This window comes from Corvus moneduloides, chromosome 4, assembly GCF_009650955.1.
Source record: "Corvus moneduloides isolate bCorMon1 chromosome 4, bCorMon1.pri, whole genome shotgun sequence".
NCBI lineage: Eukaryota > Metazoa > Chordata > Aves > Passeriformes > Corvidae > Corvus > Corvus moneduloides.
Genome location: NC_045479.1, coordinates 71,399,986 through 71,422,223, shown reverse-complemented (window position 1 = coordinate 71,422,223; position 22,238 = coordinate 71,399,986). Strand labels below are relative to the sequence as shown.

At 46.6% G+C, this 22,238-nt stretch overlaps 2 protein-coding genes across 4 annotated transcripts; both read left to right on the top strand.

Moving 5' to 3' along the window:
* The first annotated feature begins 1,661 nt into the window (after positions 1-1,661).
* On the top strand, positions 1,662-21,072 carry LOC116442923 (endonuclease domain-containing 1 protein-like). 3 transcript variants are annotated; one of them, XM_032106600.1, is made up of 4 exons: positions 1,662-1,786; positions 15,779-15,912; positions 18,591-18,910; positions 20,335-21,072. In XM_032106600.1, exons 3-4 carry the CDS (start codon positions 18,626-18,628, stop codon positions 20,878-20,880), a joined length of 831 nt encoding a protein of 276 aa, XP_031962491.1. In that variant the 5' UTR covers positions 1,662-1,786; positions 15,779-15,912; positions 18,591-18,625; the 3' UTR covers positions 20,881-21,072. The 3 variants fall into 3 exon arrangements, with proteins under 3 accessions (XP_031962491.1, XP_031962490.1, XP_031962489.1); XM_032106599.1 differs by having other exon boundaries at positions 1,662-1,803; XM_032106598.1 differs by lacking the exon at positions 1,662-1,786 and having other exon boundaries at positions 13,653-15,912.
* Positions 9,567-13,556, top strand: LOC116442922 (endonuclease domain-containing 1 protein-like). The gene is made up of 2 exons (XM_032106596.1): positions 9,567-10,892; positions 12,924-13,556. The coding sequence occupies exons 1-2, from the start codon at positions 10,608-10,610 to the stop codon at positions 13,515-13,517; spliced, it is 879 nt and encodes a 292-aa protein (XP_031962487.1). The 5' UTR covers positions 9,567-10,607; the 3' UTR covers positions 13,518-13,556.
* Positions 21,073-22,238: the final 1,166 nt, after the last annotated feature.

The window sequence follows — 22,238 nt, the reverse complement described above, 5'->3', positions numbered from 1 at the left end:
TACTCTCAGCTTTGTAGATGTCCCCATCAATAACCACCCCATGCACTGAGAAGCACATCAGAGATCCTCCTGGTCATATGATGATGGTCTGAGCACGTAAAACAGGATTTTCCATTGCCCCAGATCAGGTCTGAGCTGTGTTTGGCCTTTCTCATTTAGTCCCAGCATGTTCAACACCAGGAGGCTCATCTCTTTGAAGCTGACCTGGTTTCTACTTTATGCCACCTCCTGAAGTTGAGGTCAAGGAAGAGCTTGAGATTTATCTGACCTGTAGTGGTGCTTCTTTCCTTCACTTTAGAGAACTCTGACCTTGAGATCTCATTATCATTTATTTTAAATTAGGAATGAGTCAAGTGGATAGGCATACATGTTCAGCTGCAAGCATTTGCAAATCTGAATTTCAAAACTCTTCCAAAACACCTTTAAAGAAAAAAAAAAATGATGGTTAGTCATAGAATTATTGACTAAGGGAAAGAGCAGATTTCGGGACCTAAAATACAGAGTGAATTTATGGGTTATTTCCCCTTTGGCCTGACTCATGTAAAAAATCTTATCAATTATTGAAAGTTGTCCTGAATGACCAACTGTAGTACACCAAATGGCCTCAATTTGTGCCTGGGGAGGTTTAGATTGGATATTAGCAAAAATTTGTTCACTGAAAGGGTTGTCAAGTGTTGGAACAGGCTGTCCAGGGCAGTGGTGGAGGGATTTGAAAGACATAAAAATGTGGCACTTGGGGATGTGGTTTAATGGTGGCCTTGGCAGTGCTGGGTTAGTGTTTGGACTCGGTGATCTTAGAAGGCTTTTATAATAATTTTATAATAATGCTGACCTCCTCCTCCTTGATGTGCTGATGGACAGAACGTTAAATCAACGTTTCAGCAATTTCAATAACAATTTAGGATTTACCATAGGAATAAAACAATAATCCAGCAGGAAGGGCAGCCAATGCAGTTAGGTAATGCAGGTAAGGATGTGCTGCCCAGGCATGTGGTGGAGTCTACAATAAATAATTTTTTGTGAGTAGAAGGGACGAGCAGCTGCCAAGAATGGTGTACTCTGGATTGAACCTTTCTGGTAGTTGGTGATGGACTAAATGTCTCTTCCAGGATAATCTGCTGTGCCGTTTGGGACACTCACAAGCTCCCAAGTGTTTCATGTCAGTCATATCGAGGTAGGGAGGCTGAGGCAGAGGATTTAGGAGTTTGCAATGGTCCTTTGGCAAATCCATGTGAAAGCTGAGGTCAGAGCTCAGGAAATCCTGGCTCCCATCCTGCAGCCGGCGGGGTGTTGTTCATAACAGCAGAGACAAGCCAAAGGAAGACCAAGGCTGACATTTCTCATAAAGAATTTCACCTGTGTTCACAAGTTGAGTGCACACCATCGTGCTTTGCCAGTGAAACTCTCGCTGTTGGAGTGGCTCAGGGCAAAGATAAAGAAGCTTTTCTGCTCCAAGGGAAGGATCCCATATGGCTGCCTTATGGGGCTTCTGTCAGTCCCCAGCTGAAACCAGGGTGCTGCGGTCTCAGCAGCCACTGAGAACGGGGAAGAGTTACACCACTTCCTGCACACAATCGCTGAGCGTGACCTAGCACAGGCAACCTCCTTCCTGTGCCAGGGTTGTTGACACTGTTCTGCTTCTCCTTAAAAAAAAAATGGCCAAAACCCATCCCTAGTTCCAGGACAGCCTTTTCCCCAGCCTCTTCCCCATCTCAGCACGGTGCAGAACATGATGTGGCGGCCTGGCTCTTTTCCTTCTCCATGTGACGTCTTTGCATCTCTCTGGGTAGGATGGAGTGAAATGTATGTGCTAAAAATAGTTGGGGCTTTTTGAAAGTAAAACTTCATTGCCTTGTGTTTTATTGCTGGTGTAGGTTCCTACGAGCCTCGCAGCTTTGGGGTTGGGAAGATGGGACTTGCATGATAGGGTTTCTTCAAAGAACATAGTCAGGCCATAAAAAGTCTGGAGTTTTTAATACCTTTGTGTGTTTTGCCCTTGAACATCACTGAGCAGAAAATAGACAAAGAAATTCTCCATACTGGCATATTATTTTTTCTCACAGCTTATCAGTAAAATTATCTAGCTTTGTTACAACTAATTTCAAAATTGAAATTGAAAAATATTAATTGCAGTGTTTGTAACACACAGAAATTTGTCTTCTACAGCAAAGTCAGTCTCTGGCAGACAAACCAATAAAAGCTGTGAGTTTTTACCTGCCCTTAGTAAATACTATTTGCTTATCTTTGGGGACAGGTTGTTTCTTCAGGTTAATTTATTTGGATAAAAAACATGCAGCCTTTTAAAGATGAGCTGCCTGAATGGATGCTAAATGAAAATAATTTGGAGAATGAAGGAGTATTTGAGAGTAAATAATATCTTTAAGTCTGTTCCTCTGTTTTCTGAACATTTGAGTGATTTCCAAGAGTAAAAACCAAAGTTCAATACATAATATGACACGCAGAGAAAGAATCTCAGATGAGCAGAAGACTTCACAATAAAAGCACTGACAAATAATGCCCAAATAGCTGCAGGGCACCTGTGATCTTTAGGAGAGAAGAGCTCTGTAATGGAATAATCTGTCTGAGCAGTTGCCCTAGGTTACAATAAAGAGGTGTGTTCCCTGTTTTAATCCTGCAGAAAAACGATGTTTTGAAAGCTTGTTATTAAATAATTGCATGGATTTTAATGGCAGGTTTGTGCCACTAACCCCAACATGCCTTCCAAATAATGCATCCACGGGGAATGGATGGAGGGCTGGAACACCTCAGCTCTGGAGCCAGGCTGAGAGAGTTGGGAGTGTTCAGCCTGGAGAAGAGAACCTGAAGAAGACCTTAGAGCCCCTTCCAGGGCTTAAAGGGGCTTCAGGAGAGCTGGAGAGGGACTGGGGACAAGGACCTGGAGGGACAAGACAAGTGGGAATGGCTTCCGCCTGCCAGAGGGCAGGGTTAGGTGGGATATTGGGAATAATTCTTTTCTGTGAGGGTGGTGAGGCCCTGGCACAGGGTGCCCAGAGAAGCTGTGGCTGCCCCTGGATCCCTGGAAGTGTCCAAGGCCAGGTTGGATGGGGCTTGGAGCAACCTGGGATAGAGGAAGGTGTCCCTGCCCATGGCAGGGGGTTGGAATGAGGTGATCTCTAAGGTCCCTTTCAATCCAAACCCTTCTGTTATTCTGTGATTATAATACTCAGGAACAAGTGTATGCACAGAAATGGTCATGTTCTCAGCACTGTGTTTCCTGTAGTACAGACTCCCAGGACACCCTGCTGGGGCTGATGATAACAGCTCTGTATTTATAAGAAACAGTTGTTACCACCAAAAAACCGTAAAAGTATCAACCATTGCATTTTGTGCTGATTTCTGTGATTTTGATCTGCAGCTGACTGAAAAACAAGAACGAGGACATAGAAACCGAGTGCTAAACCTGGCACTTTCAATCTTCTTATTGCTCCAGCCTTGCCCACACTGACCTGTATTTTGGTATTTTTTTGAATAAGTCTGCACATTTTTTTCCAAATGCCCATGGTTGGATAAAGATTTGCCTTTTGACATTTGAGGTTGGACTTGACTCACACTGACTCCTTCTCCCCACCACTCTCAGAGGTGAAACCTCTGCATCAAGCTCTGTAATCATAGAAAGGTATTTTTTTAGAATTACAGAATCATTTAGGTTGGAAAAGACCTCTAAGATCATTGAGATCCTTGCAGCAGATCTGCCATCAGTGCTGGATCAGACTGCTCAAGATTGGCTCCGTCCTGAGCTTCATGGTGTCTCCAAGGGTTCCCACTGGACAGTTGGATCAAGTGCATCTCTTTGCATTCAGTACCTCCACCTTGATGTTGATGTGCTTCTGGTTTGGGGTTCCCCACACCCAAATTAAGCTGGTGCTGTTTGATCTTGCTTTGTCCAGGCACAACAGCCTGTAACAGAACTAGTGAATCTGACTTTTTCTACCGAGGCAGCCAAGAGCTCCAATGAGGTCAACCAGATGTGGTCTAACCCCAGAAGTTGAACAGGTACAAAGACCTCAAAAGCCCTAAAAATTTCACTGTTATGGGATCTGCCCCTTGTAAGCCAGCCTGGATTTCAAATTCATCTCCTGTAAGAGTTTTGCTGAGCTGGTTTCCTCACTTGTGACAGCAGATGCTTTTGCTTTTGCTTCACAAGAATGAAACAGCTTCTCCTTAGGCCCATAGTTGGGCTGTGGGTACTGCTGCCCAGCACTTCCCTAACCTCAACAGCTGCTTTCTCTGCCCCTGAAAATATCCCTCACTGAGGGCTGGGTCCTGGCAATCAGTCCCTGGTGTGAAGGTTGTGTTCTAGGGAAGTGCCTTCATTGTCCAAGAGCCGGCTGAGGTGAGGTCTGAGCTGGCTACACGTGGGTTTCTGCTTTTCCCTGGAGGGTTCCTGTCTGATTTAGTTTGAGGGAAATCTTGGCTCATCACTGAAGCATTTGCCCATTGTTATGGCAGATTTTCTCATCCTGTTCCGAGTTACCCCTGCAAACCCATCCACCCTCCATGTTCCCATTCCTCTCTCTCCTACTTGGGAAGTGAGATGCTGCCCGTGTACACTTTCAGAACCACATCAGTGCAGAATCCCAGAAAACAAAGGAAATGCTGAGTTTGCTTACCGTATTTTGTGACTCATCACATCTTGTTGACCTAATGCTGGAAATACCCATCTAAAATTTCCACAGAGGCTTGTTATGGGCAGAGGTACATTTTTACCATAATTTTGTTCTCTGGATCTTTCTGAGTGAAAAGGAGCATCAAATTGTGCATCCATAGCATCCAGACTCAGGATTTTCTCACACATCCCATTGGCAATGGCCATGTCCCATGAAATGGTATCTACAGCAGAAAACCAAGCCACAGAGGAAGCATCACTGGTCTCCTCTGAGGTCACCTGTTAGGGATGGAAGGGGGGTGTTGCAGGTTAAGGCTGGATCACAAGGAGAGCCCAGAGGAGGCCTAAGGTGACTTTTGACTTGCTTTATTGCATCCATGAGCTGGCTCTTGGTCCAGCAGGAGGTCTGACTCAGAGCAAGTCACCTGCACAAAGAACTTTTGACTTCACTTCTCAAGAACCCAAACCTACATCTAGTCCATGGCCAGTTCAGCATGAGCTCATCTTCAAACCAGGTGATCTTGTAGTGCTATCAGCTCTTTTGGGCCTGAGTAAGACCTAGAACACACAGCCAAGCCTGCCAGGAAGTAAGGAAAAAGAAGCTCTGTTCCTTACCCTCTGTTGTCTTCTGCAATCACACCAAACATCTTGGTCTGAGAACACTCAGACTGAATTGCATGAATTGCATCCTTCCCTCCTGTTCCTTGCTATGCTGATTATTTGTTTGTTGTGCTCTCAATGAAACATCCTCCCACACAGGTTACAAAACTCCCCTGGAATTCCTACTGGATTAGCACATCAAGCCCATGAGAATGAATAAGGAGAGGCTCTTTGCATTGGAGGTCTGTCCAGAAGGAAAGAGCTTTGGAAAAGGATGGCTTTTGTATTTTTCTGTTGTGCTTTGGCTAAGTAATGTGATACAGACATCATGGATTTAGACATGGCAACATAAAGTGGGACTCAGCTCGTTTAATGTTGGAGGTGTAAATCAAAACTTGTCCGTCTGTGAATTCTTATGGCATCAGAGAGGAATAAGCACTTTTGTAGTGTAATTCCCATCATCTTCCACATGTGAGCTGTGCCCTGGAAATGTGGATATTCCTCTTGTATTGACCCTACAGGGAGTGCTGAGAACCAGCCCTTAAACAGGGCAAATCCTTCCTAGCCAAAACCAGAGCTCCTGGGACTACAAGTCATTTAGATGGGGTGAGCCAGGAGGGAATTCCTATGGCTGTTTGTTTGTGTTAGTCTGTCCTCAAGGGCCAGTTTCTTGTGAACTCATTGTAATTAGGACATGTTCTTAATTAGGCCAGGATTTGAGTCTGCCACCTCCTACAACACAGCATTATCACATCTTTTCTGGCTGGAGGCAGTGAGCTCTGAGTGACACCTTCAGAGGTGAAGGTCAGCGTTGCCCACTGCACACAGCTGGCCCTCCCTTTCCGTGCCACATCCACAGACTCCAGGGGATGCCAAGCCCAGCAGAGCTGACCAAAGGCACAGCCCCTGAGCACAAGGGCTGCTCTTCCTCATGAGCAACCAGGCTCTTGTCTGAAGTCTGGTCTGACATATTTCCTCTTGCAATCAACAGCCTCATTTCCATATGGAGTCAGCCAGCAGTCAAACTGGAAATCATGTTGACGTAACTGCTAATTACCCTTGGCATAACTAATGTGCACTAGCAAAGCTTGTATTTATTGACGCATGGGGATGGCTAGCAGAGGAACCAAACTGGTCCAGACACTGTTGAAAAAGATCAGTCTCTCCTCAGGGAGAGAGATGGGCTGCTGTGGTCTCATCTAGTTGCTGTCTTTTCCCTGGAGGAGTCTGAACCAGGATTCTGGAAGTGTGTCTTCCTCTTGGCTCTCTGAGGTATGTGGTTTGTTTTCTATGGCTTTGGGCTATAGAGAGGCTTAAAAGTACAACTCTCGGGACCAGAGGATTTGGCCACTTACTGTGTTGTCATAATTTTCCAGGCAATATCTGAGTGTGGCAGGCCAGGATGGGGTGGAGAGAAGATGGGAGATGTATCTACCATAGGATCAAAGAAATCCTGTTTGGCAACATCAGCCGCAGGACTCTTAATTCAGCAATGTTTTCATCCGGCTAAGCCTTGAGTCACCTCTGCAATTCATCATTTGTTATTTCCCAACAACCTGTCCCAGTGCTGCAGTACCTGCCTAGAGGCATTTTTTATCCTGCTGTGCAGCCTGCACCTCCCAAGCCAGTCTGTGAGTGCTGCCCTTTATTACAGTGCTTGGCTCTGCCACAAAGAGCTCGACTTTGTTGTCCTTGACCTTTTGAGTAGCTGTAGGCAGCTGTTGGGCTGCCCTTTGGCCTCTCTCTGGCCAGACTCAACAAGCCTGAATCCCTGTTTTCTGAAGGTATGTGCTCCATGCCTCAGACCACCTTGGCAGCATATCTGGGAGCAGCTTCCAACCAGCCAAATCTCAACAGCATTTGGGAGTCACATATGTGGTAAAATCCTGGCCCATATACAAACATCTTCCAAGAAGAGAAATCGAAGGAGGCTTAATAAGCAGGTTGTACTAATAAGTAAAGATATTTCATCCTCTTAAAAATGTATCTGTACGAAACCATAGCATGGATTAATTTCTATACAGACCAAAATGTTCATGAAATTGAAGTGCAGTTATAAGTGTTGGTATAGCTTATGAGGAAGTATGTCATTATCACTGTGTGGTGGAAAGAAAATTCCACAAATTCAGAATTCAGGCTCCAGAGCTGCTTTAATACCCTGGGGCTTCCATTTTACCTGAGGAACAGCTGCAGAGTGTAAGGGAAGGGTAACCCAGGTTCTTGTTAATAGATCCCTTGGGGTGGATTAGAATGGAACAACACTGAATGACCAGTGTTTATAGGAGTATATATGTATATGGGTTTATTTTAGAACAATTTGGTTGCAATGGAAAGGAGATATGTAGTCATTTTGGTTAGTATTATCTTCAATAATATCCATATTATATATCCATATAATATATATACCCATATTATATATATATATATATCTCCATATATCTCCATTAAAATATCACTTAAGAAAATATATAAAGGAAAAAAAGAAAGAGAAAGAAAGGGTAAGAGTAGAAAGACCTCACCACCCATGGATCAAGGGACAAAACTTGATTGTTGCTATTTTGATGTCTGTTGGTTGAAGTGTTGATCACAGTCTTGATCCATGGGAGGTGGGGGGAAAAGCCCCCAAACAAAAAGTCCAGTGAGTTAAAATATGCTCAGGCTCAGTAAGAATACCCGGGTACCTCCTCCAGAGGAGAGAGCTTCCAGTCCTTTGGTGGAAGGCCTCAGAAATGAATCTGGGGGCACTTCAAGGGGTCTTTGATGGTTTATGACCCCTTCTAAGACATCACAGCTGCCTCTCACATCAGTGCAGTTGAGCCCATTACAGCCCATCAGAAGGGATGAAAACCCTCAGGTGTGAATGTGACCTTCTCTGAGGGCGAGGGGCGGGAGTTTTACGGTTGAGCCAGTTGTGTAAGGGAGGACAATTGCCATGATAAAAGCACCATCCCGCCTCCACAAGGTCTGCTTCTCATCATCCTTCTCCCTTATCTGGCTCAAAACCTGGCTTGTAGCCTCCAGTGATGGTTGCTCACCCCCTCTGTCTTATACAGTTCAGAGGTTTTGCCACATGAGAATCAGAAAGTGAAAATAACGTACTGATTTTTGGTCTCCAAAGCTGAAAGAAACTGAAAGAGTGACAGTAACCACAGGGAACCTGACAGCTCTCAGCTGTGAGTGTGTGTAGCAGGGTGGTGCTTCATTGGTGGCAAGGAGGTGACCCCTCTGTCACCTGAGTGTTACCTGCTCTGCATGCACAGGGACTGTGGCACTTGGTCTGGTGGAGTTTAAATAACCAAAGGTATCCAAATCTCACACCAGCTTTTTCAGCTGAACTGTATGATACTAAAAAAGCTGTTGATCCTTGTGAGGAAAGAATGGATTGAACATATTTATCTCCAAAATTCAGGGATTGCCAGGAGCCAGCATTTGGAGTGTTGCATAGAAATGCTTGAGGAAAAGAGTTTAAAATGGATAACGTATAGCTGCTGCCCTTGGGGGGGATTTGGTAACATAGTCAATCTTCTATATCCTTACCTTTTCCTTGAATTTTTCTCCATAAAATTGATACTTTTCATATGGCTCTGGAAAAAGGTCTATTTTTCACAGGGAAAATGTTCCTTGAGGGACAGTTGCACAGCAGAGGTGCTTTAGGATCACTTCTGGGACAGGGGAAGAATAGAAGAAGCAGCTGTTGCCTTTTCTGGGAACCTCTAATCTTTGGTCTGATTGGGTCAGTGTTTTACCTGTCACTTGAAGCTCACACTTGTTTGAACACCTGGCAGAGGCAAATATGTGAATGCCCCATCCCTGGAAGTGTTCAAGGCCAGGTTGGATGGGACTTAGAGCAACCTGGTCTAGTGGAAGGTGTCCTTGCTTGGTGTCATAACAGGGGGGTTGGAACTGGATGACCCCCAAGGTCCCTTCCAATCCAAATCATTCCGTGATTCTTTCTGTGATTCTATGAACATACTTTGTAAGGAGAGACATGCATGTATCACCATCCTGGTTGATGCAAAGAGTGTGCTGGCCTCGAGGTGTCTACACTCCCTCTCTGTCCTTGCTCACAGCAGCAGAGCACCTCCCAGAAACAGAGGTGTCACACGGGTCAATGAGAGTGGAATGTCCACCATCCAGACACCTCCAGATCCTGCCTGTGGCTGTGGGATCTTTGCTGCCCTTGAAGGCGAACAGTCCAGAAGAACAGAAATCTCTTCAATCCACAAGTCCAAACAACATTTCTTTCTCGAATTTTGTTTTGTCATGTGCATTTGGCTTCTGCTGCTGTGATTGACTTTGCCCTGAAGACCTACAGCCTTCCATCTACTTAGCATCTCTTTGGCGATTCACTTCCTTTTTCCATGGGGAATGAAGACTCAGGAAAAGGCTTTGGTGACACCTCATTTTTTGTCAGTAGAATCACAGCATCATTTAGGTTGGAAAAGATGTCCAAGATCATCGAGTCACACCTTTAATCAACCACCACCTTGTCAACCAGACCATGGCACTGAGTGCCACATCCAGACATTAAAGTAGAAACAGTACTGCCCTCTGGTTCAAAATCCCCTTTTTCCAGTACTGCCTTCATAAGAGCTGTTTCCATTTCCCTGCATTTGCTCAGCTACTTCACAGCTTGCCCTGCTTTGAGCATGAGATTGGACTGTTGCATTTAGCATCTGATAGAAAGAAAACTGAGGGAGAAATCAGGAGAACATCCACAGGGAGAAGCCAAATCTGGACTTCAGTACAATTTCCCTAGAGAGGTGTTACAAGTCCTGTTTTTTTTCTACCATGATATGGAAAACTTACCAAAAGTACTTCATGTAGGAATCTCTGAGCTCCCAACTGGAATAAGGCTGGAAGATCCAATAGAATTTTTTACAAGTTGAAGAAATGGAGGTTTGTCTTATGGAACAGACCACAGGGGAGTTGGAACAATGGGAGTAGAGCTCATTGAGTGTCTCTCACAACTTTCCATCCAGAAAGTGCACAGCTCAAGACAATGCATAGGCACTGCCTCCACTGACTTGAAAGGCAGAGAAGATCCAGTTATGAAGTATTAGAGCACAAATTTTTATTAAAAAGAGTGAAATGCAGAAGCATGAGCTTGTAGACCTCAGGAGTAGGTGGAGAGATTAATTACTTCTTATGCTTGTATATGATTATAAAAACCAACATGTTGTTACAGTACTCCCGGACTTCTGGAAGTGGAGGAAAATGAGTCCGGTTTAGTTGTCAATGAATGAGCAGTGGGAAAAGACTGCTCCTCTGCCAGCTGTGTCCCACCTGCACAGGCCATGACCAGCTCTCTGCAAGCTGAGTGTCCCTCTGCATTTGCCTTCTAGGGGAGCAAGAGCCCTTCACTTGAAATCCTCCCACGATGCTGCGCCTGCTGCTGCTGCTGCAGGTGTTGGCCAGCTGCCTCTGGCTGGGACACAGCGAGGTGGTGAACTCCTTTGCAAGCTATCCTAAGTTTTCCTACAGGAATACTGCTCCAGATAATGGCCTGGAGCCAGCAAACCCAGCCTGGATCTGCCAGCGCTACAACAGCTCGTATCACTTTGCCAGCCTGTACGACAAAACATTGCGCATTCCCGTGTACTCTGCTTACATCTACCAGCCTGGACCAGGCAACAGATCTAAATCACAGTTTGTTGAGCCTCAGGTGAGTGTCTCTCTTACAGTACATCACCCTCCAGTCATTAAAAGATGAACTGCAGCATTTAACCCAACTTTTCTATTTCGTCCTGCTTCCCTACACACACATGCAAATGGACACACTGGATGGGATTCTCCTCATTTAACTTCAAACACCTGCATCACATGGTTCCTCTGATGCATCTGAGACATCAGCAGGAGGATGAGATGAATCATATCCCAAAGGTGCCCAGTTTTTAGCATTGACCTGACAAAAACATCAAATTGCATTGCATTACAAAGTCAAATGATTCCCCTCCCAGTGCCCTGCTGTGGTGGGTGACCAAGTGATGGGGAAAAGGCTTCCAAGAGAGCCTAAACTAGAGGGACCAAGAGTCCTGCTGGGCTCTGATCCCCACTTTGCCCTGATCTGTTTGGCATCCCTGGCAGAGCTGATCTGCTCCCAGTGCAGAATCAAACAGGCTTTGTGAGTGGTGTGAGAAGAGGGAGGAGAAACTCAGAATGGGGTGAGATAGCCCAGGGACAAAGCCTCAGCAGGCACAGGCACTGGAGATGAGAGGGTCAGGTTAACACTGGGGGGATCTCTGGAGTGACATTTCAGGCAGTGGAAAGTGAGGAGCATCAGTGTCAGTCCAGTCAGAAGGGTGTGATCTCCATCCATGGGCAGTGACCCCTGAGCCCCTTTGGCTCAGGCTTGGTCCAGAAGGATCCAGCAGACAGCCAGAACTCCAGGAGCTACAGAGCCCTCACAAATGTCCATCAGACTTTCAGTAAAACAGGCCAAGCAAATTAAGGAACAGAAAAGCAGGAAATTCAGGACCTTTCTAGGGGCAGATTAGCTGGAGATTTTTCAGTGAAAATGTGCCAGAGCATTATGCCCAGTTCCAGAGGAAGGCTGAATATGTTTCCCTAAAGAGGAACAAAAAGATCTTTAAGTTACGAAAAAAATAATCATTTGCACTTGTTACTCACATGAACTTGAGCAACTAATCTGATCTTGCACCACTGCAGCCTCCATATTAGGGAGGGATAAAAACTTCTGTCTTTTTGTAGAATCATAGAATCATAGAGTGGTTTGTGTTGGAAGGAACCCTAAAGATCATCTCAGTCTCCAACTCCCCGGCATGGGCCAGGCCAGCTGCCACTAGACCAGCATTCTGCAAGCCCCATCCAGCATGGGCCTTGTCCTCCTAGAGCCTGGACACAGGACACCAGAAAAAGCTTTGATTCCAGTCACTTTCTCCAGAGGCCTTTTTGGAGTAGTTAGCGTGCCCAGGACTCTTTTGGGATTGCAGGCTCCTCTCAGAGGCTGATCATTTGTAACTTCTTTCCAGTGATGCTGCAGAAGATGCTCCCTGGCCCAGATCAGCTCTGAGACACATTCTTAGCACCACAGTTGCAGATTCCATTCACATTTTTTCTTTTTATTCACTTTATTTTTCTTTTACTTACTGAGCAAAAATCTTCATCCTTGAATGAACTGTAGCCCTCCCAAGGAAGCCTCAGCTCCAGAACTGATTTCCCAACACCTTTCCCTGTGTATGTGGTTAGAGGAGGCAACCTCTGGTGTTCCAGGAGTGGGGAACACTTGTAGCAACAACACAAAGCATCACAGAATCACAGAATGGCCTGAGGGTCTGCAGGGAGAGCCCTGGGCAGATTTGGGCTGTGGAGACAGGAGGAAAGGGAAGCAGATGTGCCAGGGAAGGTGTCTCACCAACGTCACCTTTCAAACCTAGGAGTGGAAAGTGCTCCTTGTCTCATGCACCCACCCATTCTCCCAGCACAGGCTGCAGGCTGGATCCCAAAGGTCACAAGTCAAAATGAGAGCAGTCAGATTCTGAGCTTCTTTCTCTTTAAAGCTTTTGTGTTCATGCAGGAGGGGCATATCTATGATTTCTCTCAGATTCATTCATTTTCATACACTGAGGTCACAAAAAATGGGATCTTGACCGTCAGAGGCTTCTGCTCTGGGGTAATCTGTTTCATTACACGCATCCTCAGTGCTGACACTGTTTCATCTTCTTTCCCTTTCAAGCTGATCAAGCCAACTTATCCCAGGGACATGAAAACAGAGAAGTTCCTCAGAAAGCAATACAAGATCAGTCCACAGCAAATTGGCCAGAGTCAGGCTATCACCCAAGACTACAAGAAGCTGCAGGGTTTGGACCGTGGCCATTTGAGCCCCAGTGGCCATCAAAGTGGCAACAACAGCAAGTTGGCTACCTTCACCCTCACCAACATAGTGCCCCAGAACAGCTCTCTCAACAGAGGTGCCTGGAAGGACTACGAGAACCAAACGATGGCCCAGAGAACCCAGGGCTGTAAAACCACCTATGTCATCATGGGTGCTGTGCCTGGGAACACCTCCATTGCCAATAATAGGGTTAACAGACCCAGCCACATCTGGTCAGCTGCCTGCTGTCGGACCAACACCAACATGAAGACTTGGGCGGTCATTGCTGAGAACAACAAGAACCAGGTCCAGAACCTCACACTGGCGCAGCTGGAGGCCAACTTGTCCCAGCTCTGTGGGAGGAAAAATGTTTCTCTGTTCCACAGTGCCTGCCCCCGCTACCAAACCTCATATTCTGGGTGGAAGAGGCTCGGCATCTTTTTCCACATGTCATAGAATCACAGAATCACAGAATCACAGAATCACAGAATGGGTTGGTTTGATGGGACCTTAAAGATCATCTTGTTCCACCCCCTTCCCTGGTGCAGTGACACCTTCCACTACACCAGGTTGCTCCAAGCCTCATCCAACCTGGCCTCAAACACTTCCTGGCATGGGGCAGCCACAGCTTCTTTGATCACCCCATGACAGGGCCTCACCACCCCCTTAGTACAGAATTTCTCCCTAACACCTCATCTAACCCTGCTCTCTGTCAGTGTGAAACTATTCCCTCTTGTTCTGTCACTCCATGCCTTTGTCCAAAGTCCCTCTCCACATCTATTGGTGAACTTCAAGGTAGTGGAAGGGGATCCAACTTCCCCCAGAGCCCTTTCTTGTCAAGGCTGAACACCCTCAACTGTCTCAGCCTGTCTCCATGGCAGAGGTGTTCCAGACCTTGGAACATCTTTGTGGCCTCCTCTGGATTCCACTGCAATAGGTTTGTGTCCTTCTCATGTTGTGAGCCCAAAAGCTGGAGGCAGCATTCCATATGCAAGGACAAGATTCTGGGCAACCTGCTCGAGCTGATCCTGCTTGACCAGGGGTCTGGAATAGAAGATCTTGAGAGGTCCCTCCAAAACCCAACTACTCAGTGATTATGTGATTGTGGGACATGGTTTTGTTTGCGTGCTTTTGAAACTGCACCTTGAGAGCAGCAGCTGAGGTATCAGACAGGCAGGCTTTGCCATCAGATATACAGGATGCTTTGAGCAGCCAAAGCTGAATTCCTGTGACGCACTCCTTGGATACCTTCATTCTCTGCTCTGCTTCTGAAGCTTATCTGCAGATTTATGGAAAACTGCTTTGGGGAAATGTATTCAATATATTCAATGTATTCAATTTAATCAATGTCATAATCGAAAGATCAACATAGGACAGGTCATTTACTTCCTGAGTAGTTCACAATAAAAATTATTTGCTGCAGTGCTGGTTTGCAGGGTCACCTCATGTATAAGCCACAAATTTCCTCTTGCTGAAATTTCTACTACCACTAACGTCACAGTCCCCAGAACATCAGTGCAATTTCAGGCTGAGGCACCTCTGCAGACACCTCTGCTGTACCTCAGGGGCTCCCTCTGAACTCGCTCACCCACCTCTACACACCTGCTGGGCCTTGAGACCACACTCATCCTCACCACTGCTCATCCCAGGCTCTGGAACCATGGGTGATTGACCACCCCTGTGAATCCCAGCTCCATCAGCTCCCTGAGGTCCTGAGGACCTTTACCCCTGACAGTACCCAGAAATGCCCTGCCCTCAACAGCAAGCTTGTGAAACACTTGGGAAGCCAAAACCAGAAAGGAATCAGTTTCACAGAATCACTGAATGATAGAATCCGAGAGGTTGGAATCGACCTCCAAGGTCATCCAGTCCCACCATCCTCCCAGCACTATCACTGTAACCCTTAAACCACTAATCCATATCACCCAGTGCCAAATCCAGATACCTCTGAAACACCTCCAGGGGTGGTGACTCCAGCACCTCCCTGGGCAATCTGTTCCGTTGCCTGACCACGTGGCAGTTGAAAGCTTTTTTTCTAATATCTAATCCGAATCTCACCTGTCTCATCCTAAGGTCTTTTCCTCTAGTCCTCTCACTACTGTCATGGTAAAAGAGACCAACCTCAACCTTGTTACAATCTCCTTTCAGGTAGTTGTAGAGTGCCCTGAGCCTGCTCTTCTCGAAACTAAAATCCTAACATCTAATCTAACCCTGCCTTCTGGCAGTTTGAAGCTGCTCCCTGTTGTCCTGTTACTCCAAACCCTTGTCAAAAGCTCCTCTCCAGCTGAACCACTTTCAGGTACTGGAAGAGGCTCTGAGGTCTCCCAGAGCCTTCTCAGCACCAGGCTGTGGCATGAATAAGGGCTCTTACAAGCCTTTGCAATAAGGCAAGCGAAAATATGCAGCCTGACCATGCTAATTGTATTCTGAGAGGCTGCAGAAGAGCAGACTGTGAACATCTGGGTGTACTCAGAGACAGAGCAGTCAGTCTAATGCCACAAGAGATGTTCTGCCAGGAACGGAAACACACATAGGTCCCCATTCATGGGGAATGAGGAAATGAACAGAGAAGTCACCAGACCCGGTTATTTTCTCCTGACATGTGATGCTGCAAGAACCTGGGAGAAATCCTGAGGAAATTGCAAATAGCAACCATCACCCCACTTCAGGGCAGGCATGAACAAATCTCCTTGAATAACAGAAAATCTTTCTTTCAGTGAAATTCCCTGTTTATCACAACAGGCAGATTTATGACCAGGTATATATATTGCACTGGGACTCCTGAGGGATCAGCCAAGCGCTTCTCCAGGCAGAAGAAGAAAGGTTGCCTGTTCTGAGACTCTGTTTCAAGGTAAGCTCTTGCTCCTTTCTCACCATTTACTCCAATATTCAAAGTCTTTCCTGAGCTTTGGAGTAAATATATATAGACAAAGCCTAGGCTGGAGTTGCTGAGTTCCAACATCTGCCCTCCAAGGAGCAATCAGTGTTTATGCATGCACTGAATTTTGCATCTCTTTAACACTTTCTGTAAAGGAGGGCAAGGACAGAAGGAATGATTTGGGAAAGAATTTCAAGCCAAGCCACCTGGAAAATTAACATCAAACTGTTGAATAAGAAGGAGGAGTGAGTTTATTGAGCACCAAAACTCCACCCATGACCTTGCAAAAAGCCTCTGGGCAAACACAGGTGGCTGAACTCCCGAACAAATTAATTTTCAACTTTGTTTGGGAAATCTAACAACTCTTCCTTCCTGGAGATCATATAAAAACAGCCAGTCTCAGACTGCAGAGAGGTATTTGAGAGTCCTCTGCCACTTTGGGGCTGTGAGCAGAGTCTGGTGCTGCTCTTTCCCACGGTAGGTTGGTTTCTCTAGATCTGATATTAAGTTATATATTACGTTAGTTAAATACATTTTTTCAGCTCGTGGAGGGGGTCATGCAAAAGGACTTTTCAGGAACTTCTCTGCTTGATTTGGGGCAGCTATGGGCATGCTCTGCACAGTACTGCAAAAAGTCAATACTTGTTCCTGTTCTTAATTTCCAGCTTACTGGTCACCATGTTCCTGATCTGGGGTTGCTAAAGAGAAAAAGGACCAGATGTCTTGGGTCAGAGCCAAGGGTATACGTAGCTTAATATCCCAGTGTCAGCTGAGAGGCAGGACCCGAAGCTGGATTACTTTGGGTTCAGTATTGGACGTGACTGGAAGAGCTGTGTGTCTGTGTGAACCTGGATGGGGCCAGAGACATGTAGGAAGTGCAGCATCACTGTTATTTCCCTGCCCAATGCCCCATGAGACTAAAGCCCAACTCAGCACTGAAGGTGGCTGAGCAGAGTCCCTGCCCAGCTGCAGATCTCTGCTGTGCAAGGTCCTCAGAGCATAAGGGAGTGAGAATGGCCTGAAGCTGTCAGGGGAGATTTAAGCTGAATATCAGGAAGAGGTTTTTCACCCAGAGGGTGGCTGAGCCCTGAACAGGCTTTCCAGGGAAGTGGTCACATCATCACACCTGCCTGAGTACAAGATGTGTTTGTACAATACTCTCAGGCATATGGTGGGATTTCTGGGGCTGTCCTGGGCAGGGCCCAAAGTTGGACTCGATGGTCGTGATGGGTCCCTTCCCACTCAGCATCCTCTGTGATTCTGTGAGATCATGTTTGGAAGTAGGGGCTTCCAGGCCCTGGTTTGTTGCAGGATTTTTTCTCCAGTGCCAGTGCAAAAGCTGAGCTCTTGACCAACTCAAGTAGGTTGCAAAAGGTGACCTTGTCCCAGTGTCATACCTCAGTTCCATGATAACTGTGCTGTGAGAACTGTTTAGGCATGGGGTGTGTTTGGAACCCACCTCAGACAGACTGAGTTCCCCAATGCTGCCTCCTCTAGGCACTTAAAACCTATTTTAGATTTCACCCTCTCATGTGAAAAAGGGAGATTTGCTCAAACCCTTAGTGTGTGTTTAGTCTGTTAGTGCCACATGAAAGCCAAAATCCTTCTGCCTTATCAGTCTGTTGGTGTCCTGTTGTGGGGACGCTTCACTGAGTAGCTCTCTGGGTTGGAGGGTTTGACTGGCTTGTTCAGGGTCACACACCAACCAGAGAAACCCCTCCTGGGTCTCTACACCTTTATCCACTGCCAGAGACTGCCAGCATCCTTGAAGGACTCACTTTAACTGTTTAACTGTAACAATAAAACTCTTTATTAATAAAACTGTGACTGGTTAAGGTTTGAGGCTTGACAGTGAAAGTATCTGACTGCAAGAAAGATATTCAAAGCAATATTCAGATAATTCAGAACAACACACTAATAAGCTTTAATCCCCAACAAAAGCTGGCTTGAGGTAATCATTCAGGATGCATAAAGTAGGATTCGTACCCAATAGGCGTCCCTAAGTGAGAGAAGGCAGGTTCAGCCCATTGACTGATCCCAGAAGTTACAATGGAGTCTACCACCACTTCTGTCCATTTTAAACTCACTTTTATGCTATTTCTTTACATTTAGGTGGCATTTGCATGTAGTCATACATCTTTCTCAGTGAGGGGTTCTCATGCCTTGGGGGTGGATATCTCAGTGACGTACCTGCAATAACCTTGGGATGGGGATGTGCGTCAGTTCAAGGAGAGGAATTTTGCCATGGTTGTTGATTCAGCAGCAGGACATCTTCATTTATCTCCCATGGTCTTCAGCTGCCAGGCAGATTGTCAGCTAGAAAATACCACCGAGGTGTCTCCTCTGCAAGGGTTTTGACAGAGCCTGGCCGTGGTGTCTTCACTCCACTCCACTCCACGCCACTCCACCCGCTGTTTAGCCCTCCTCTTAGATTTGGACCTCCTTGTGTGTGGGAGGCCACATGTGTTGACTGTGCTTCATCCAGGGAGAAGCAACCATATTTTCCCCTGTAACTTCTGTACCATTATCCTTTTCTCCCCAGTCATCTCCCTACACAACCCTATAGCGCTGATGATTTTTCCAAATCCAGGAGGACAAACTTACCCCCTCCTTGGTCTCTCATAGTCCTCTGCTCTGCATTTGCCTTCCAGGGGAGCAAGAGCCCTTCACTTGAAATCCTCCCGCAATGCTGTGGCTGCTGCTGCTGCAGGTGTTGGCAAGCTGCCTCTGGCTGGGACACAGCGAGGTGGTGAACTCCTTTGAAACTTCATGTCCTCAGTTTTTTTTCCGGGAGACCCCCCCAAATGAAGGCCTGGAGCCACAGAACCCAGCCTGGATCTGCCAGCGCTTCAAGAGCCAGTATTACTTTGCCACTCTGTACGACAGGAAGATGCGTATTCCTGTGTACTCTGCCTACATCTACCAGCCTGGACCTGGCAAGAGACCTAAAACATGGCTGGTTGAGCCCCAGGTGAGTGTCTCTTACAGCACATCACCCTCCAGTCATTAAAAGCAGTATTCAAATAACCATTTCCATTTCCTCCCACACCCACACACATGCAAATGGACACACTGGATGGGATTCTCCTCATTTAACTTCAAATACCTGCACCACATGGTTCCTCTGATGCATCTGAGACATCAGCAGGAGGATGAGATGAATCATATCCCAAAGATGCCCAGTTTTTAGCATTGACCTGACAAAAACATCAAATTGCATTGCATTACAAAGTCAAATGATTCCCCTCCCAGTGCCCTGCTGTGGTGGGTGACCAAGTGATGGGGAAAAGGCATCCAAGAGAGCCTAAACTTGAGGGACCAAGAGTCCTGCTGGGCTCTGATCCCCACTTTGCCCTGGTCTGTTTGGCATCCCTGGCAGAGCTGATCTGCTCCCAGTGCAGAGTCAAACGGGCTTTGTGAGTGGTGTGAGAAGAGGGAGGAGAAACTCAGAATGGGGTGAGATGGCCCAGGGACAAAGCCTCAGCAGGCACAGGCACTGGAGTGTTGCAGTGGGGATCCTGCAACATACATATACCAAACCAGGAGTCCCGTGGAAAGGAAATATATACGGACAGACAGATTCTTGGTAGATGTTTCAGAGATGTTTATTTCTCCAGCCGCATGGCCGGGGCTCTGCCGAGGAACTGTTCCAGTCACGGGACCAAGGGTCCTTCTGCCCGCACAGGGAACACAAACCAACCCATGGGAACGAGGCTGAGCAGGGGCAGGGAAACCCCGTGTCTGTGCCCTCAGGGCCCCTCTCCCAGGGCTACACAGTGGGGAGAGGAGACCCCAACACTGGAGATGAGAGGGTCAGGTTAACACTGGGGGGATCTCTGGAGTGATGTTTCAGGCAGTGAAAAGTGAGGAGCATCAGTGTCAGTCCAGTCAGAAGGGCGTGATCTCCATCCACAGGAAGTTGTCCCTAAGCCCCTTTGGCTCAAGCTTGTGTGGAGGCACTTGGTCCAGAAGGATCCAGCAGACAGACAGAACTTCACAAACTACAGAGCTCTCCCAAACATCTTTCAGACAAACTTCAGACCTTTAGGAAAACAGGCCAAGGAAGTAACGGACACAAAAAGAGGAAATTCCTGTCATTGCTAAGGACAGAGTGGCAGGGTTGATTTAGGTGAAAATGAACCACAGAAGAAACCCATATGCACTGTTTCAAAGGAAGGCTAAATATAATGCAGTAAATGTGAAATAAATTTCTGAAATAAAAAAATATTTGCATTTGTTTCTCATAGGAACTTGAGCAACTAGTCTGGTATTGTACCACATCAGGACCAGACAAAAGCCAGGATGTTGACACTCAGAGACCTCTGCTCCAGGGAAATCTGTTCCATTATTCCCATCTCCAATACTAACCCCTTTTCCTCTTCTTTTCCTGTCAAGCTGATTGGCCCAACTTATCCCAAAACTATGGAAAAAGAGTGGACACTCTTAAATCAATACAATGTCAGCTTAGAGAAAATCAGCCAGAGCCAGGCTATCCTTCATGACTACAAGAACCTGACAGGTTTGAACCGGGGCCATTTGAACCCCAATGGCCACCATGATGACTACAGCAGCAGGATGGCTACCTTCACCCTCACCAACATAGTGCCCCAGGATGCGGAACTCAACGGCGGCGCCTGGAACAACTACGAGCAGCAAACAATGATCAGGAGGACCCAGGGCTGTACAACCACCTACGCCATTGTGGGTGCTGTGCCTGGGAACAACTACATCGCCAGGGGGAGGGTTAATAAACCCAGCCACCTCTGGTCAGCTGCCTGCTGCGTGGTGGACAACAACTACATAAAGGCTTGGGCAGTCATTGCTGAAAACGACAAGAACCAGGTCGAGCTCCTCACACTGGGGGAGCTGGAGGACATGTTGACCGAACTCTATGGGAGGGGACAGGTTTCCCTGTTTGATAGTGACTGTCCCCGGGAGTAAGCTTCCCATCCTGGGTGGAAAAGGCTCAGGAGCTTTTCCCACATGTCATAGAATCATAGAATGGTTTGGGTTGGAAGGAATTTCAAAGACCATCCATGTAGTCTCAACTCCCATGCCGTGGGCAGGGACACCTTCCACTATCCCAGGTTGCTCCAAGCCCTGTCCAGCCTGGCCTTGGACACTTCCAGGGATCCAGGGGCAGCCACAGCTTCTCTGGGCACCCTGTGCCAGGGCCTCACCACCCTCACAGGGAAGAATTTCTTCTTAGAATCTAATCTAACCCCACCTGCTTTCAGTTTAAAGCCGTTCCCTGTTGTCCTGTCATTCCTTGTCCAAAGTCCCCTTCTCTTTTAAAACCCTTTAGACACTGGAAGGGGATCCAAGTTCTCCCAAGAGCCTTCTTTTCTCCAGGTTCTCTCACCCTCAGCTCTCTCACCCTCTCTCCAGAGCAGATGTGCTCCAGCTTTCAGAGCATCTTTGTGGCCTCCTCTGGACTCCACTCCAACAGCTTTGTGTCCTTCTTCTGTTGTGGGTCCCAGAGCTGGAGGCAGCACTGCAAGTGGGGTCCCAACAGAGCAGAGTAGAGGGGGTAATGGACTGTAGGGGGGGAACAAGACAACCCAAGACTTCCAAAGGTCTCTGACTCATTTCCAGAAAGGTCTGACAGAACAGACTTCATATGATATGAAGTGAGAAACCTGTCTTGAGGGCAGGGAAATTTATCCATGAAAGGGTACCCGCTGCCATGTACTTAGAGAGTAGTTCAGGGACTAACATACCAATTTCCCTACCAAGTGTCTAATTTACTAATAAAACTTTGTGAAATTTTATGGATCTTCTGACTTTTGTCGTTCCTTTCGACCATGAACATTTAGGGATCCTGGGGGGTCCCTTTCCCTTAAAGGTGGTTTTGTGGGCAGAATGGGAGCTTCAGGCAAAGGTTAATAGAGAAACCTTCCCACTGAGTCATGAGGTGCAGAAAGGACCCTCTTGCCTGGTAAAATCCTTCTCAGAGAGGTGTCTGGGTTCAGCTGAATCTGATCTTAGCCCTGGACTTTGTCAATGGTTTAGGTCTAAAGGATTATGTAGATGTAATTGAAACTTTATACAACTTGTCCCACAGGTTTGAGGATTGCAAAGCAGATATATTTACATAAATATATATGACTTATGATGATAATGATTAGGCAAAAATATCTTAATCAGAATTATTTAGTTCACAGTATGGAAGCTGTAACTACCAGTGTAATACTGTGCACTATGAAGCAGTATTGAAGTGAATACATTAAAGCAGTTATATTAAAACTTGCAAAAACAATTAAGTAGAGATTGATGTTACTCACCCATACCAATGACCA